The sequence below is a fragment of the Struthio camelus genome, chromosome 1 (genome assembly GCF_040807025.1).
Source record: "Struthio camelus isolate bStrCam1 chromosome 1, bStrCam1.hap1, whole genome shotgun sequence".
Taxonomy (NCBI): Eukaryota; Metazoa; Chordata; class Aves; order Struthioniformes; family Struthionidae; genus Struthio; species Struthio camelus.
Window position 1 is genome coordinate 16,174,745 of NC_090942.1, and position 18,683 is coordinate 16,193,427.

The window sequence follows — 18,683 nt, forward strand, 5'->3', positions numbered from 1 at the left end:
CTACATCCAATTAAATATTCAGATGGTGTTCTACACCACCCAAAATGTAGTGTCACCTTTGCATTGAAAAATAATTCACATATGCCTAATTCAAAGTTTTCCAGTTACTTCCTACTAATCTTTTGTACCCGGCAGAGTACTAGCACATTACAACATGCTCTACTATCTGTGTACATTCTAAAACCATATATAACATTACATAACTCAGATATTTATTTAAGTAAATGCAAATGAATCTCAATATACTACTGAGATCCAGGACAGTGAGAAAGAGGCTGCCTACTCTCTACTCTAGCGCATATATCAGATGATGCAGACTTTCTCTTCAAAACAGCACAGAATCTACAAACCTAGTTCACGAAAGAAAAATCCAAACACGTTTCTGTGTGCGCCAAGTGCACAGCGGTCCATTGCTTTAGGAATCAGACCATCAAGTTCTCTCTCTCTGATTTTGCCTTTTGGCATGTTCAGTACCAGAAGCCTTTAATACCTAAATCAAAGATTTTGGAGACTATGGGACAACTATTTGGGCTTTGGTGTGGAGACTTTACTTTTTGAGGCACTCGTTGTCATTTCTTTAATGTGCCTTCTCAAAATTTACTTCTATTCCTGGGTCTTTATCATTTTAACTTTCAAACATATCTGAAATGCATCAACTATCACCTTATGTGTTTTTTTTTTTTTAAAAGAAGTTCAGGAGAAGAATTCTTCAAAATGCCAGGAAGGACTGTGTTCTCTCCTCTATGCAGAGCTTAAAAATTTTCTAGTAGCTTATATTAGGCAGACCTGACAATCAGAAAATCCCACACCCACTGCCCAGGGTAAAATCCTGATGAGAAGCTAAGCTTCTGCCACAAGTTGTGGGCGAAGGATAGATTAGTACTTTCCCAGAGTAGTGCCCACAGCCCCCATTTTGGGCCTTCACCTCATTCATCAACTTTTGTACGATGTATGACGCACAAGCCCAACCACATCTAGACAGGGGAATGAAAGAACAATTCAAATTCTCTACTTCCTTCCTCCCTCATTACACCTACTTTCCTTCTCCATGTTTTCAGTGCTTCCTCTTTATGATTGCTTACAAGTCTGACAGCAGGAAAGATCTCCGTTAGCATTGTCTGCCTGCATGCCTGCATGCTGTCTGTTGGTCCCTTTTTAGGAAGACTTTTCCAAAACATATTACTCCACAAAATATAAATATTCCATATTTAGGAACCTTTTCAAATTATAGGAAATCACAGCTCCCACTGATTTCAGCCTTATCTACTCTAACCTTAGGATGAATCTGCCTAGGGTACTATAGTCATGTAGCTTCCTGCTTTGCCTGTACTGCAGGCGGACATAACTTCTAAGCTGAAGGAGAAGGCTGTGCTCAGCATGGTGCCAAGCCTGAGCTAGTCACCCTGGCTTGGAGTGGAGCTAGAACGTGCCCTGACATCTGCAAGCACAGCACAATGGTTGTGCGTTTGCCAAAATCATGCTGGCATTCCCTTACATACCCAAACACAAACTTATTTTTGAGAGAGTTAAGATCTCCAGAAGTTGATGGCATAATCATCCCCACCTGCTTGGAAAAGTAAGCGGGCAATCTGATTTTTTCAGTCCTGTTTCCATAAATAATTGTTTGCTTGCTCATTGGTCAAAAGATGCCAGGCCATTTTGTGCTCGACAGTTGAGCGTTCTGGTGGGAAGAGGCAGCAAGACACAGCCACCTCAACACTGACAGCAAGACAGCAGGGATGGCTGGGGGGCTCTCATTACAATTAATAAACGTAGTCTGACAGGATGACTATAACTCTACGAAGAAAATTAGTAAGAGGTCTCCAGGTTCAGAAAGTGGGAGAACTGCATCTTCTCTAAACAACTGCATTTTCATGTTCACGGCACAATACAGCTCATCTATGTGCAACTGGTGGGTGTGTTAGTGTACTTCAATCCACCCACACGCAAAGCTGAACAGAAATAGCACAAAAGTAAGAGAACATACAGTACTTACATTACCACTCACAATATATGAGCTAACTGAAATAATCACTCAAAAAGCAGAAAGAATGCAACAAAAAAAACCCCAACTCCAAATACTGTTTGGAATAGTCCTGTGCTGGGAATGGACCAGACTACATGACCAAACAGGACACTTCCATCTCCAGTCTCTGTAGAGAGAATGGATCTTACCATTTATTTTTATCCTCATTGGCAAAGGTACAAATCTTGTAAACTTCCAAAGCTTGTAACCATCAACATTTCATGACTGCCCTCTGCAAGACATCCTGTTGTAAATATCAGTAAGACAAATATCTCTAACAATAGTCAAACCGAGACATAGTTGATTACAAATTTACAGCAAAAAGATTTTTAATTATGAAGGAATTACAACATTTTAAATACATTCAGAGTTCACCTCAGTAAAGGATTAAACTATAGGGAATCAACCGGGAAATAGAGTTTTGTCTTGGCTTCAATCAATAGGTGACTATCATTTACATTTTTACAATAAAACAGAAATCTGATTTAAAGTGACAAATGGACAAAATTAAGTAAGGATTTAAAAGATTTCTGCAATCCATCAGCCATCTTTTCCAAAAATGGACAGCTAAAATCTGTTCACTTCTTGATCAGGGAACATTAATGCACAGCATTACCTATAGAAACCTACCACGCAATCATTGCTGCTATATCGAAGGCATTTAATAGGTTGGTGAGATATATTTTCGCCTCTTCTCAGCTACCAATCACGCAAATGGGCCAACGTTTCTGTAAGAGGCAGTTTTATGGGCTCCTCTCTTTTGTAAAGCACCATGGACTCTCAAACAAAAGGAAATTACTTCTTTTTTTTGTTTTCAGGAAGGGCAGCTTACAGGTTTCCTCATGAATCTCTCCCAAGAAAGATTCACGCATAGGTGTACAATAGGAAGTACAGGCAAGTTAGTATTCGCTTTTATCTGGGCCACCTCACTTGTATGAAAAAGTGGCTAGTGAGCAAAATCCGGCTCAGTAAGCAGCTGTTATGTTAAAAAATAAGCAACGGACCGGAACGTGAAATACAGAGAAGGCAAACGTTATTCATCTAAAATACTACGATCAGATTTGATAATCTCTCCTCCAATCTGAAAGAAGAAGGATGCAGAAATAGTGACCAAACAGATCCTGCAATGTCTGTAATCATTATGAGGATGTTTTGGCTGCTTCATTTATGGAAAAGGTGAATAAGAAGAGACATAATAATAACGGCACAGAGAGAATATACCAAGCACAGTTCCTCAGCATCATAACAAAACATGGGATGGGTAGTGGAGTTAAAAGTTAACACTCTTAAATTAACAGAAAACTTTTTTTTAATTAATGCAATGTATAATTATTCCTTGGAACTCTGTAAAGTAAGAACATCTGCAATTACATTAAGTGAAATTAGGACAATAACTCTGAATATTTCATAGCATACACCAACCACATCAACCATCAGCAACAGGCTAGCTAAAGATTCACCCAGCAGCAGATTATACCCACCTACTGCTCACAAAAGGTTATTTACATCTTCTTTGAAATCATTTGAACTGGCTAATACAAGAATTGGTCTCAGACACAACAGCAACCAGTTGCTGGTGTGGGGAAGTCTTAGAAGCAAAATCTTCAAAGCTATAAGGTCAGAAGTAATAGAAATAACCATTTTGGATTCATGGGCAAAGGCCATTTTTTCTTTCTTACTTTTGCTTTTGCACTATAAATGCAGATTGTTATATTCTGTTTTTACTCAAAGCTGAAACCTCTGAGTCCTGAATAAGAATTTTTCTATTATTTATCCTCTCTAAAGCTAACTGGAGAAACAGTGATGAAAAGTAACAAAACCAATTAGCTTAGTAAAACAGAATTCCCTTTTCTGTGAAATCATTATCTCATTTAGAAGGCACTGAAAAGATAAGAAACCTTATATCAGAATGTCTCATTTTTAGAACTGTACATTTCAATTTTTCATCACTCAAATCCACCTGCAATATTACAAAATTAAACCATAAAAATATTTCGTATGACTCAAAAGTGTCCTCCCAGTCTTCCTTCGCGGAGGGCTTTGACATCCTTTTTGTTTTAATTTGGAACAAAACTAGGTTTTTCTCCAGGAAATGTAATTTCCATCTTTAGCTCTACTCTGCTAGAGCTCTCAGAAATCAAGCATCTCAATAGCTATATTATTCGGTCATTCTTCCCAGTTTTACAAAGCTTCTGTTGTAGTCTAGATTGCAAGAACGAAGGCAGACTGCACTCTTGGCTATGCCACTAAAATGTAATGAAACAGTGCTGTCCGACATAGGTCCTGTTCTACACGTGGTAGGCATTTCGGGCTCAATCTGGCTGCCTAAAAATAGGCACAAAAGACCTTTAAAATGCTCTAGATTATCTCTACAGGGCTGGCAAATATGCCCTGGACACATGCGAGACCAACGCCCTTCTGGAGAGGCAGCTGGACGCCAGGCAAGACATCTCAGCACTTTGAAGATAGCACTGTACACCTATGACAGCAACGGAGCTGAGCCCTTCAAGTTTTGAAAGTTTTAGCATGGCTATCAGTAAGGAAAGAAAACATTTTCTATTTTTATGCCATACGCAGCTTATATTGCTTCACAATTTGCAGGTATGTTTCTTGATGGGCATTCACGTTCATTCTGCCGGTCTGAGGAATCCTGTCTTGTGCTTATTCAGTTTTAGGTTTTACTTTCAGTTGTTCAAATCAGCAAGTTCAAAGCTTCAGACTCCCTATATTCCTGCTTTTGTTTAGTTTAAAATCAACTAATATAAAGCCAAAAATCATATATTTGTCAACTTATTTCTGCATAACTTTTTTCTCAAGAGTTTTCTTAAGAACTTGCCAGCTGGCTGATCACTAAATGATGTATGTTCTCGAGCAAGCCACTGGCCAGATATAATCTCTAACAGAGATGATGAGCACAACGGACTTTAGTGCTTTCACAGGTGTAGATGATAGGTCTATTTTTCCAGTTTAATGCCATTGTCTAACATAACCTACAATGCCAAAGGTGTTTTGAACCACAATTAAATGTATATGGTAATATGCCTTGTACTACACCGACATAAACACAGACATGACTTTGGTTTTTCACTCATGTTGAGTAGAGCAACCTAGAGAACATCCTGATTTCTTTTTCTAGCAAACTTCACTCTGAAATTATAAAGTTATATGATGTCATGATTCAGTATTTTTAAAGGAATATCCAACTAAATAACTATAGTTTAAATATATGGTAAAATAATGTAAAGATGTATTTTTCTTTTTGAAGTTTAAATACTCTTTATGACTGTTTCACCTGTGTTCCTTCTACATACACTAGTTTGAAAACTTCCAATACAATTCATCCAAAGGACACGGTAAACAAAGTATTTGCTACTGGATTTCAATTTTTATACAGGCATTCAGAGACAGCACATGTCTAAAAGGTAAGCAGAATCCTTACTAACTTAATTCCTGCAATATTTACAGCCAATTGCTGTGAAAAATTGTTAGGAGGTATCTCTGTCTTTAAGGGAACGATATAGTAAATGAATGTCACCAAAGTCTGGGAGTTTGCTTTCAGAATTAAAGCTGTTTAAGATAAAACCTACCAAATACAGGTAGCTTCTTATTTCTTGCAAGTCTGCATATTGCAAAAATTAGTCTTAATCTCTACATAATAAAAGCATTGAAATTTCAGCAACAAACTTCACTAGAAAACTGTTAATCTTAAAATTCCTTTCTTTCATAATACGATGAGATTCGCTGTGCCTTCCAGTTGGCTCCTTGGGACGCCCTTCCCCTTCCTCTGTTCAGTTTCCCACTAAATAACAGTGCATGACAAATGACTGGAAGCACGTGACTGAAGCAAACACATACAAAATCATAGATCAGTTAAAGATGTACTGGGGAAAAAACATGCCCAAACTCTGGTGCAAATATTGAAAAAAATATATTTGAATGGTCCAGGTTTTAATATCATAAAGAAGATATATCACGTAACTGATGTCAAATATCAAATGTTGAGAATTACTAAATTTAATTGAATTGTCTTAATTTTACTTGAAGACCCCTAGAATTTTGTAATTTTTTAAATCAATATGGCAAGTTCAATTTGGAGTTAAACACGCAAATTTTCTTGCTGTCAACAGACCTTCATGTGTTTATCTGAAGGCAGAAATTAACTGAAAATGTTTCCAGACACAATGGAAAGCTAATTCAACGATTCTGTCTATCTAGATTGCATTATTGTTTGTTCTAAATGTACAAAAAAGCCCTCCAATTTATATAGAAAAGCAGAAGATTTTAGAAAATTAAAATTACTTACAAGCTGCTCAGACTTTACACCATAGAGCTGAATGGTCTTTGCCACATTTTTTGCCACAGCCAAACTGAGGTTTGGATCAACAGCAGCCACATTGAGCTCACTGGAAGCAAAGATTACAAATCTTAGTTAAAAACTAAACAGCACTGTATTTAATTGATAGGGAATTCAACTATAATTAGGTAGTTATGTGGCATAACAACTTAGAGAGAGTAAGGCATCTAACCAAAGCTTTATAAGCACTGTAATTCAGTTTACAGTTTAATAAGTCATTTGGGAATTTTACGTGCAGAGTGTTCCTGTTCTGGTAAAAATGAGCAAAGTTTAGGAATGACAATTCAGTGTGAAATCACCTTCTCTATTAGTAATTCCATTCAAAAATATTGACTGCAATTAACTACATTCAAGGTTTGGCAGCAGCCTTCAAACATTACAGGTGAATACATAGTCATTCAACTCTGGAATAATATGAGCTGTGCAGAAATACCCAGGGGATGCCTTAGCTCGACACAACTAATAAGCTGTATTTTAGGCAAAACGGTATAGTAACAGAAGCCCCAAAGGAATGACAGGGAACAAACTGAAGAAGAAGAAAAAAAAACCTAAATCGCTTCCAGTAGTTCGTGTTCATGGAACCTCACAGATATCCATCAGCTGGAGATGCATTCGTAAGTGCTCTATTGAGATCACAGACAAGGCCAAGGCCAAGGCCAGTCCCGAGTGACCATCATGCTACCAGTGACGAGACTGATCTCTCCCCCGAGAACTGGAGAGAACCTAGACACCCTGATATCAGAATATATCCTTCTCCGAGAACTCTGCAGGGCCCCCAACAACATTAGCTAGAGGTCAGTCCAGAAAACTCAGATAAAGTTTTAGAATGTTATGGCCTTTTCTCTTTTTCTCTGCAAGAACAGACAGTAGATGTGCTGAGCATTAGCAGCTCCCAATATCAAAGGTGAAGGGTCAGGATTTAGTATTACCTGCCCACACATACTAGGAATACTGTCCATGATTGTCAGGTTCTATTAAACAGACCAGTCTTTACCAAAAACTTATCAGGGAAAATACTCCATTGGTAATTTAAATATCTCATTTTACAAGTTCTACCCAGAATAGTTGTCATCTTCTGTTATCTTGCTATTCCACTCTAATAAAATATTTATATCAGGGATTATCGTTTGCAGCCAAGCAACTATCATCTCCCTTCGACACAGTCAGAAAAATTAAGATATCAGGCATTTACGATATGTTTAAAGTTTCTTTCTCCTGTTCGGTAAGGTAAAAATAGTTAAACTTCTCATGCATACATGCAGAAGAGTCTAAATGAATATTCCAGTTATTCCAGAACAATAAAATGCAGATGAGAAACCCTGACTTAGTTTTAACACTAATCATTTGTATAATTAAAGAGTAATCTAACTTCTGGCGCTTCATTCCTAAAATTACAACTTAGGAGAAAAAAACATGTTGAAAATTATATGTTGCAATGTATTTTATCTGCATACCTGGCTATAGTCTTAATAATGCTGTCAAGCTCGTCAGAAGAAGGAGGATTACGACCGCCAGGAGGGAAGACAAGATTGATAGGGTCAAAGAGTCGAGATAAGGATTTTGACAAATAAGCAGCTTCATATGATTGCAGTGAATCTTTCAAGGCCTTTTCTGGACTGTGGGTTTAAGGCAAAATTATTACGTTTTAAACTAAAATATACAATAGCATTGTTATATCTTTCCAGACCATACAAACTTTGCAGTATCCAACCCAGTTTTTCTTTCTGCTCTCTAAACATATACACTTGAAGAGATTTGGACAGTGTACAACAGCTGGCTTTTCACTTGAATTATATAACTACGCAGGCAACTGCTCTGGGTAGCTCAACCCAGTTCTTTGCCCTTTCCTTAAGACCCATGTGGAATCCCTACTTCAAGCTGTTCTTGAGACATACAACGCTAAAAACACCGGGGAAATACCCAGAACTGCAATTAAAGACCTTTTTGCCGTCACATATTTCATTAGCAGATGGCTTGTGCTCAATGACATATTTTAAAAAACTTTTAAAAATCCTCTCTTGGTCTATATATGCTTACAGAAAGACTAGGATAGAAACAAACATCTTAAACCTACCTTTAATAAGCTTCCATCCTTATTATTTCTCTTGATGAAAATGAGTAAGTAGCAGCTCTCTCAAACATTTTACCTTAGAGTCGGAAAAGTTTGACAGAGGTTTTACTCGCTACCACTGAAGTCAATGATAAGTCTCCCACTGACTGCACTGGAACATATTTAAGCCAACACAAATCTTACCTAAAATAATTATTTTATCTCACATAAGTCTGCAAGTCCTAACGGACTTGATGGGCCTGTTTTCCGTTTAATCTTTCTGGTATCTATGACTCATATCATGTTTTTTTTAGGATGTAATAAACATACAAACTGTGTATCATTACAAACTGATTATCTATCATACTCCAGTGACTGTGGTTTCATTACAGAATCACTCAACAGTTGAGGCTGGCAGGGACCTCTAGAGGTCACCTAGTCCAACCCCCTGCTCAAAGCAGGGTCAGCTGGAAAAGGCTGTTCAGGACTGTGGCTAGCTGGATTTTGAATATCTCCAAGGATAGAGACCTCTCTGGACAAACTGTTCCAGTGTTTGACCAACCTCCCACTAAGAAGTGTTTACTGATATTTATATGGAATTTCCTATATATCTGAAGATATATAGGAAGAGGCCCATCGCCTCTTGTCCTGTCACTGGGCATCACTGAGAAGAGTCTGGCTCCATCTTCTTTACTCTCCCCCATCAGATACTTATACACTCTGGTAAGATCCTCCTGAGCCTTCTCTTCTTCCAGCTAAACAGTCCCAGCTCTCTCAGCCTCTCCTCACTTGTCAGATGCTCCAGTCTTTTAATCATCTTTGCGGCTCTTTGGGGCTTGCTCCAGTATGTCCACGCCTTTCTTGTACTGGGGATCCCAGGAGTGTGCTGAGTACACTGATGCATTCAGCAGTGCTGAGTAAAGGGGAAGGATCACCTCTCTCGACCTGTGGGCACTCTGCCTAATGTAGCCCAATTGGATGTTGGTCTTCCTACGCGCAAGGGCACACCGCTGGCTCATGTTCAACTTCTTGTCCACCAGGAAGACCAGGAACCCCAATAAGAGAAAGCTATGGCAGTAATTGCAATATCTATGAAACAGGATTTTAATCATTCCCTCGGTCTTTTTTTCCCCCACGGAGACAAAAAGATAAAACTAGTTTCAAAGTAACACTGTCAGGTTCTTTATCAAAGAGAAGACAATCCAGCGCTGCTAATCATATAATGAAATGAAAATCTTACAGCTTTAAAATAGTTCTAAAATAATAAACATGAGCAAACCAAAAAAGCTTTTAAAATTCTCCTGTTTTGACAAGTTGAATAACATTAAGTTCTTTAAAATATTCATTTTTCTTACAGGTTGCAAAGCTTTACACTCTATTGCAATAGAGTTCATAATACATACTCATAATCTTGAGTTTTTTGCATAAATATGTCCTGTGTATCTTCTTCCATTTGTTGCAGTTCAGCAAAGAGATCAGTACTTCCACTTGTGTTAAAATTCCTTTGAATATTTTGACTATACTGTTGCAGGCGTTTCCACAAGTCATTATAAAGCCTCAGTAATTTAGGGTATTCTCCTTCAAAGGCTTGCTTCAAAAACATAGAGGCTGCAAAATATAACAGAAAGCAATAAGCATTGCTAAGTTCCAGCTAATTTATTTGATTCATATAAGCAGTCTCTATCTCTGCATTTAAATCAATGAATTACATACAGTATCAATATGTCTGTAATTTTACTAGTGTAACGTTTATTAATAATTTCAAAGTGGTAAGAGTTATCACAATAAATGAAACTGATAAACTTAAGTATCTAAAGCATTAGTATGAACTCCACCATTAAAAAATTGGATATGAAAAATTTATTTCATAAAATATACATACTAATTATGGTCATGAAATGCTTGCTATGAAACACATCATTATTAGTATTATTACTCATTTAAACACAGTGTGTGATTAGAACTCACTAAACCTAAAGATTTTCTAACAACAGCTTGGCAGTGGAAAAAGTATAGTTTTGTAAAGCTTTCAAGATACCTATTTAATAAGGACAAAGATAACTTCTATTAGCCAAACTACCAAATCTCATGAGAGAAGTGTGTGCTTTTACACATACTTCTTAACACAAGGCACCTAAAAAATGCGATCCCTTGTCAAACAAAGAATGACAAAGCCAGCAGAAAAAGCAGTGTTATTTTCAGCCTTAAATGTCTTGCCACAAGTAGCAGGAAATGAAACAAATGTACAACTGTTTCAAAGACTAACATTAATCTTGATCTAACATCACTCATACTTTATGGATTTCACCATTACATTAGGAGATTAACATTGCTCTTTTCATTCAGAGGTTTTCAGGTTCTGGACATCTGCCCCAGTTCCCCCAGCCCATTCTTCCTACTTAAACGTGTTCTAATTTTGAATTAGATTCATATCCATCGTCAAATACAGAGTGATCCTAGGTCACGAAATGATGTTTACAAAGTCTGTTCCAACCTCACAAAAGCAGACAATGATCTGTTGTCACCCTCTGTAAACTCTGTTGTGAATTCATATTTTTACATCACTCGCCTGATATTGTCTAGTCTTCTTCCAATCTATATGATCCAGAGGCCTATGACTGAAGTCAGTGGATTTACTGACTTAGAATTTACATGTTAAAAAACAAACATTCTCATACAGAATGAGCGTCACTTAAAAAATTGAAAGTCTACTTGCTGTAAGCAGTATTTCCCCAAAGCTCAGATGTAGCAAAGTAAAAACAGCAGTTGCACGGTAAAAAAAACAACAGCTCTCTCCAAACCTTCATATAAAAAAATTAAAAATCAGAAGTAATAAAATATGTTTGAATAACTGTCAGATGATATACTGCTGACAAAATGTAGAAGTTACCTTAACTCTGAAATGTTGATTGATCCCATTAACTGACGTGACAATGCCACAGTCCTAAAACCTAGTGTTGAAAACAGTTATCACATGTTCAGTTGGAACATATGAGACTCCTGGTACGTACATAGGGCTGATAAAGTATGCGTAAGGCAAACAGTAAAATTAATATGTTTTAACACAAGTTGATCATATTTTCTTTTGGGATCGCCTAGTTACCAAACAACCACTGAGCATGAATCAAGCAGTTACTTCCTCAAAATTATATCACTGCTATAAAGCAGGGCAGGACCAATTTTTGAAAGGCTAATGCAATAGCTGAGATCAGAAAGATAAATGCAAATCTTACACACTTTTTTTGTGTGTGCAAAAGACTAGCTTTATAAGCTATAGACAAACACGAAAGATATATTTACGAAAGCATCAAAGTCATTCGGCTTTATGGTCCAATTGCATGCCGCATTATTATGCACTGGCAACAGTACTGTCTCATGTTTATAATGTGATTTTTATTTAATCTTCCTTGATCGTATCTACTAGCTATTTATTATATATGTACAGAATATTGTGTATAGTCAGAACATCAACCATTTATCTATATTAAGACAAGGCACAATTTTAAAGGAACTCAATTCCCATTTATAAAATGGCTAAAATCAGGCTTTCATAACTTATAGCCTTCTGTTGTTGAAAATTGATAAGCACTGTTCCTTAAAATCAAGTTCGCATTTATAATTTTGGCAAACCCGTTCACTTTTGGAAATATAATCTACCATTCCAAACATTTTTACCTTCACATACAGTTGCAAAATTATGTGTCTGCTATTAGGTTATGATTACTTAATAAAGTAGAAGATATTTCTTTCTGAAAACTCAATCACTGTTTAGGAGGATCACAATAACAAACTGTCTGGTTACAAAAAGAAGGAGGAGTTGTAAATTCATTGACTCAGCGATCAGTAGAAACCACTGCTATAGCTTACTAGAGGAGATAACGAGCAATAGGCTTACTGAAATGACGAATTCAAAATAAATACAGAACACATTACAAATCATATATACTGAATACTTACAGTCTGTTGCTGCCTGAAACTGAGAGGAAAGAGTCTGAGTTACCGCAGACCAAAATTTGTACAAAATATCCGACTGGCCGTCCTGGCAGCAAGGGACAAGAGAAATGAAAGTTTCAAAACACATCCTTTTCCAAGAATCTCAAAGAACACAAATGCTCCCAGTCAAACGTTTCCTTCCAATCTGTTCTTCCACCACTGAGAATGAAAACTAAGTAGATGAAGTTTGAGAAGTTTCCCTCAAGTTTAAAGCTAAGAAAAATATGCGAGAAAACAAAAACAAAAGCTTCAGTCATCTCTCAAATGCAACCTCTTCCCTCATATTTAACAGATCTCCTCCCAGCTCTCAGATAAAAGATCTTTTAGAGAGGTGCATGAATATAGAAAGAAATAATAAACCTCTAGAACTGTGTTAGAAAATCTCTGCACGTTAGATGACCTTCTGATTCAGTGGGGCTTCCCGTGCTGACTAAATCATAGCAATTGTTGTTATTGCCAACGTGCTTGCAAACGCTTATTAGGGACCAAAACCTGTGCACGCTGTTCTGTTTCACATAGAACAGTAAGAAAGTTAAGACTAACAAAAACTTTAAAACGTGCGAAGACATAGTGACGCTCACAGTTGATTCTTCACCATCTTGTATCAACAGGGCTTGCTGCTAGAGGTGGAAACGAGGTACCATGTTCTTACAAAGCACATATGCGTGAAATAGCAGGTTGCTTAGTTACTCCCCCCAACATCTTTCATTTACCTTGAAAAAAGGCATTAAGTCACAGTTTTGTTTTCTCTCTTTTGCCCTCTTTGTGTTTGAGGCAGGAAAAAATACAGGAGATGATAACAGGTATCCTATTCTGTCCGTTGCTTAGGTACCTGCAAGATTGCCCAGGGTTTTGGTGGGAAGGCAAAGCTCGTCCTGGACAGAATGGTTGTCTTGGTTGCATTACATTACATTAGGGTCAATACATTACATATACAAATTAACCAAGCTGACCAAATCCCTATACTAACAATAATCAGCAAAAAGTGCTCAGAATGACAAAGTGAAATACCTAACAGTAATTACAAAGGTTAGCTATTCTAGAGATTTTAGGTTGGCACTTGGCTGTTTCCATCATGACTCATTCTGAAACATCAAAGTCTTTAAATCAAGACATAACATTAACAGTTAAATATAAGCAAAGGGCTCTATGTTGCAATCACTGTCAAAAACGGATGCATTCTTTCAGCTTTCCTTTTGGCCCTGCCAATGACTTTGCTGAGAAAAATTTAAAACTTTAGCTCTTATTAATAATACTAGACCTTTCAAAGTGTCCGTACAACTTCTGTCCACTGTCACAAGAACAATGAGATTAGCTATCAAATATAAAAGTCCAGCTACTCCAAACTCAGTTGCTATTTAAGATGACGAAGGAAAACAGAATGCACTCTATTCCCTTGCATTGGTAATAACATATGAAGTAAGGAAGGTATTTAGACAGAATGTCACACATAGGTTGAATGCAGTTTTACACTGCTAAAGATCTGATCACTGAAAGACTTCAGGTTCAAGCTCAAGTTTTCCACCCAAAAAACTGTCACGTTAAAGAATGTATATAAAAACTGAAAAACCAGTTAAAGGTACAATGAGTCATCTAAAAGTTTTTAAAAATATGCCCCTCAGGGAAACAATAACTATCAGATAGAACGCCTTCACAACAAGTTCTGAGATTAGATAAGGACTAACCCCACCCCTGTCCTCTACAGATATTCAAAAAAACAGATACCTGAGCCACCACGTGTTAAGAATTAAGACAGAACTTTTATGCTGTTGGGCAGTTGCAGGGGACTTCTAGTGGGAAAATGGTTGAGAATTAACACAGGAAAATAAGATAAGCTGGGACGATGGAAGCTCATTTGTGACTCCTTGAGGACATTGGATGGATTTAGAAACTTAAGTAACCTATTTTAGAGTTATGTTTACATTTTCTGTAAAATTGTAGTTGATTTTCACAAATGGGCAAAAAAAAGATCATATTAGACAGTGATTCAAAAGGTGCAATGCCTAAAGAGGCTTTGGTTTTTGTAAATTTATTACTACAGCACAAATGTCAAATTAGTCAGTTCTTCGTTTCACAGTTTCATATTTAATGTACAAAAATTACTAGAAAACAAATAACCTTTCACATCAATTATACCGTAAATTAATGAGCTTTCATATTCTCCATCCCAACATGGAATAATGTTTGCCTATTCAGCATGGTAACTCAATTCAATTTCTAAATAATCTATGGATGTGGAAAAATAAATACAGATGACTTTTAAACAACTTACTTTCATTACTGCTACAACCACCTACAGCTGTCAGTTTCAGCAGAAAATACAATGATTAAATGGTCTTGAAAACAAAAAGTCTCTCCACATCTGTATTTCTATCTTGTCTGTTTCAACATAATAACAAGTAACATTAACATACATGTAACATCATGTAATTTTCATGTGCAAGTATGTAAGATTTATATGTAAACATATGCATACTTATTTACCTATGCAGTCAAGCAAGCATTGGTATAGCTGTGGCTGCCGTGCAAATTAAGTCTCTGCCCATTAACTTGTGTCTTCTGACCTGGGCAAACGGTGTTCATTAACTGTATGAGAATTTTATAGCGAACAAGGCCCTTATGTCTTGGCTAACCAACTACACTATGAGAAGAAACAGGGGAAAAGCTATACAGAAAATTCAAACATCTCCTACTGATTGACTACTCAGTCAAAAATGTTTAGGGAAAAAAGTGATTAATGCTCCCGTTTCAGACCCGCTAAGAGTACAATCTCCAGGCTCATGACAGCTTGCTTCTGTAATGTAAGATATGATATTTCACTTTCTCCAATGCTGAGATGCAGTCAGTCTGGAGGTGAAATATAGCTGCCGATTAATAGCATACAAAGTAAGAGTTTGTGGCAGGAAGTAGAGAATAATGTTACCTACGCAAACACTAGGGGGTATTTAAGTGGGTGGACTGTAGTTACCAAAATTGGAAGACAGTAAGATATTAGCATTAGATACTCCTCCTGGTGTAAAGAGTGCCATATGCAACCCGGAGCATTCAGAAACCATTTATTTATTTTGTTTAAATCTGTCATTTATTTTGCTTACACATTAACTCGATATGTTATTTTCTTAAGTACTTTTAAGTGTCTCACTACTTTAAAAAAAAAAAAAAAACAAAGAGAAATCCTTTAATTATTGAAGAAGAGCAGCTTATAACAGAGTCATTCAGAAGGGAAACTAATGAAGGTGGAAATGTTTCTCGAAATTTTAGTTTAACAGACTAGTATTCAGACTTCTGCATTTTGCCCAGCAATTATTTTAAATGGTATTCTAATACAGATTACTTATGTGGCTGTAGATTACAATGAAAATTATAATTTAACTGTTTAAATAATGCGCAATTCCATTTGACAATAATCAATATTGCAAAATGACTCAAAAATAGGTAGCAATAGGAAGAGTGCTTTTCTCCAGCCTAGCAGAAAAATTAAAGGAACGGCCCTCCTCTTGTACTGGACAACTTAGCTCTTCAAAGGCTTATGAAGACGGGCAGGAGGAAGGTAGGAGAGAGAAGAGCAGAACTGCTTGCCTGAAATGCACACAGCAAACCTACTGGCTTTCTAATGGAAAGCTTATAAGCCTTCCTCTCTGCTTAGTACAGCACTCTGAGCAACATCCCAAGTGTAGCAGAAAGGAACTGCACTTTTGGGCATTGACGAAGGTGCCGTATTTTGAGATTTAAAAAGAAGCATCCTGCACACAAGATCAGGGGAGAGCATCTTAAAAGAAATAGGAGAAGGTGTGGGCGCTCCTACTTTTTGGTACATTTAGGAAGAAACTGGTTTCAATAATATAATATTTTGCCTAGACAAAGACTAGATTGAACATATGAGCAGGGAAGAGACCAGCCTACCATGTAACGCTATGGATTACGGAAGAAAGAGGGACTTGAATTGGACAAGTCATAGTTGCAGAAGCTGTGACCTAGTTAAAACTGCATTCTTGTTACCACTACTTCTGCAGATTGTGAAGCAATGAATTTGGTCCTCCTGTACACTTACAGCAAATAGCCTTACTGAAGCACAGTGTGTGAGAACATTGGGTACATCCACATTAGTGATTCAGTGTGTAAAAGGGATTCTTTGTGGTGCTAATCTGTCTTGTATCTATACTAGGTGTCTTGCAGTACACACTCAAGTGTGATAGTGGACTTTCACTATTTAATAAATATACAACCTCACCATTAACTTTAAAAGAACAACTTCTGCAATTAAATAGCTGTTTGCAGCACATCACCACAGGTTTTGTAGCAGAACCCACAAAGATGCACTAATATTTTTTATCAAATATCGTTTTGAGACTTCAAATCGGGAGTTTTTCATTTCTCTTGCTTCTGAAAACTACATCAAATTGAACGAAGTTATATTACTTATATGGTTCCCCTCCCCCCCAAAATAAAAATGCTTGCTTTGAATCTAGTCACAGGCAGATTAACATCTTGTGATACAATCCCTTGTAGCAGGAGCAGCTGACAAGATGAGTAATGAACTGCATCCGATTATCTTTTCAGCTCTGTGGCAATCATTTTCCAACAGTTTCCTATTCCATAACCAACAACACTGGGAAAAGGTCACCATTTTGCCAAATTACTTGTTCTCCACACACCCACCCACACATACCATCAATAAATATGTTTAATAATGCAGAGAACACACAAGCCGTTGGAAGTTAAGAGGTCCGGCTACGTCACTACTATCTAGGACAAAACCGTTTTAGTTGCATACTGCGTAGTATGCCAAAATCCTTACACAACTTCAGTCCTCTCAGAAGCAAATTATTCCATTTTAGCATACAATATAAAGCCATTTCCTCTTTTCATGCAATATGCTCTTTCTTCAACAAAAGAATCCTAACTGTGATTGATGGTATCTAAAATTCAGGACGGGAAAGATTCAGGCTGACATATGCATATTTTTTTCATTATAGAATATAACTGAATGAAATCTATGAACATTTAATTCCCATCAACTGGAGAATTATAATGGCAAAACAGGATTTCTCCTCAAAATCAGATCCATTTAACTTGGCATCTTCTGAAGTGACAGAACAACGTGCTCTCAGCTTTATTCTGATCTCACAGCAGAGAGAATCATCACGGAAATCATAATTTGCACTATTTAAAAAATGGTTGGGAGGTTAAGATCAGTCATGGAACTGGCTATTTTTTCATAAAAATCCACTATGAAAATGGTCCTATAACTGCTAGATTTAAATAAACTAATAATCCATCAACTCACACTGGAAATTAAAAATAGTGTCCCTGTTGCTCCTGTACCCAGCTTTATTCCCCAGCACCGATAGCGCCGATCAGGTAAATACTCTCTGCTGGTACTCAAATAAGTTAGCAGCCTCTCTGCTGCTTTGGATAGAGCAAGACATTTAACTTAGGTGTGTCTTTCTCTTGCCAATTCTTTGCTGTCAGAAATGATGAACTGAACCGGTGGCCAGCAATATCAATGAGAACAACCCCTGGCAGTTCCGACCCACTGCACAGCTGGCCAGAAGGAGCAGAACACAAAGATGCTTTTGAAAGAGACATGAATTATAAGCACTCAAGTCACTTCTGAAAATGGGGCTTAGCTACTTTTGCAAGTGTAATTCCTTGGGAGTCTACTCACACGCTGTGCAGAGTCCCATGGAAAAACTCAAATTCCCTCCCGACCCAAAGACTAGAATTTTACCCTTTTCCATACTGTTTATAATTCAGGCACTCAGTCACACACACACTGTTCACACAAGAATTCCTTGTTCATATAAATTAAACATGTGCATCACACAAAATAAGTCTGGCAGGCAAGATCACAAAAGTAGTAACAAAATTTCCCAACAGGAGGCCTCACTTCACATGAACTGGACAAAGATCATCAGTGTGAGCCATAATTCAGCAACGTTAACCCTTAGCAGAATAACAGATGCAGGCAGGTTTTTTTGACTCCCATGGTATTTCTTCTTCATGTGAAATTAAGAATGAGCTTAAGTGCCTTGCTGAATCAGGGCCATAATCAACAATTGGCAAGAAAAGTGTTCGCCTTGTATAATCATTTAGCTTCAACTATCACCTATAAAATGCCTGTGGTCAATACTGTGCACAGACAGTAATACTGTGCAACTTCCCTACAATAGGGCTTCTTTTTTTTTTTTTTTTTAGACAAAACAATTACGAATGCTGTGATAATACTGAATAACGACAATGCCAAGAGAGATTTAGAC

General features: G+C 37.1%; 1 protein-coding gene across 1 annotated transcript in view; it reads right to left on the minus strand.

Annotated features, from left to right (window-relative positions):
• Window positions 1–18,683, minus strand: part of COG5 (component of oligomeric golgi complex 5) — a 188,382-nt gene that overhangs the window by 37,898 nt on the left and 131,801 nt on the right. Inside the window, exons 11-14 of the mRNA XM_068930353.1 lie at window positions 12,388–12,469; window positions 9,834–10,038; window positions 7,835–7,996; window positions 6,330–6,429 (exon numbers count right to left, since the gene is read on the minus strand). Of these exons, the coding sequence (XP_068786454.1) occupies window positions 6,330–6,429; window positions 7,835–7,996; window positions 9,834–10,038; window positions 12,388–12,469 (549 nt within the window). The remainder of the gene's footprint in view (window positions 1–6,329; window positions 6,430–7,834; window positions 7,997–9,833; window positions 10,039–12,387; window positions 12,470–18,683) is intronic.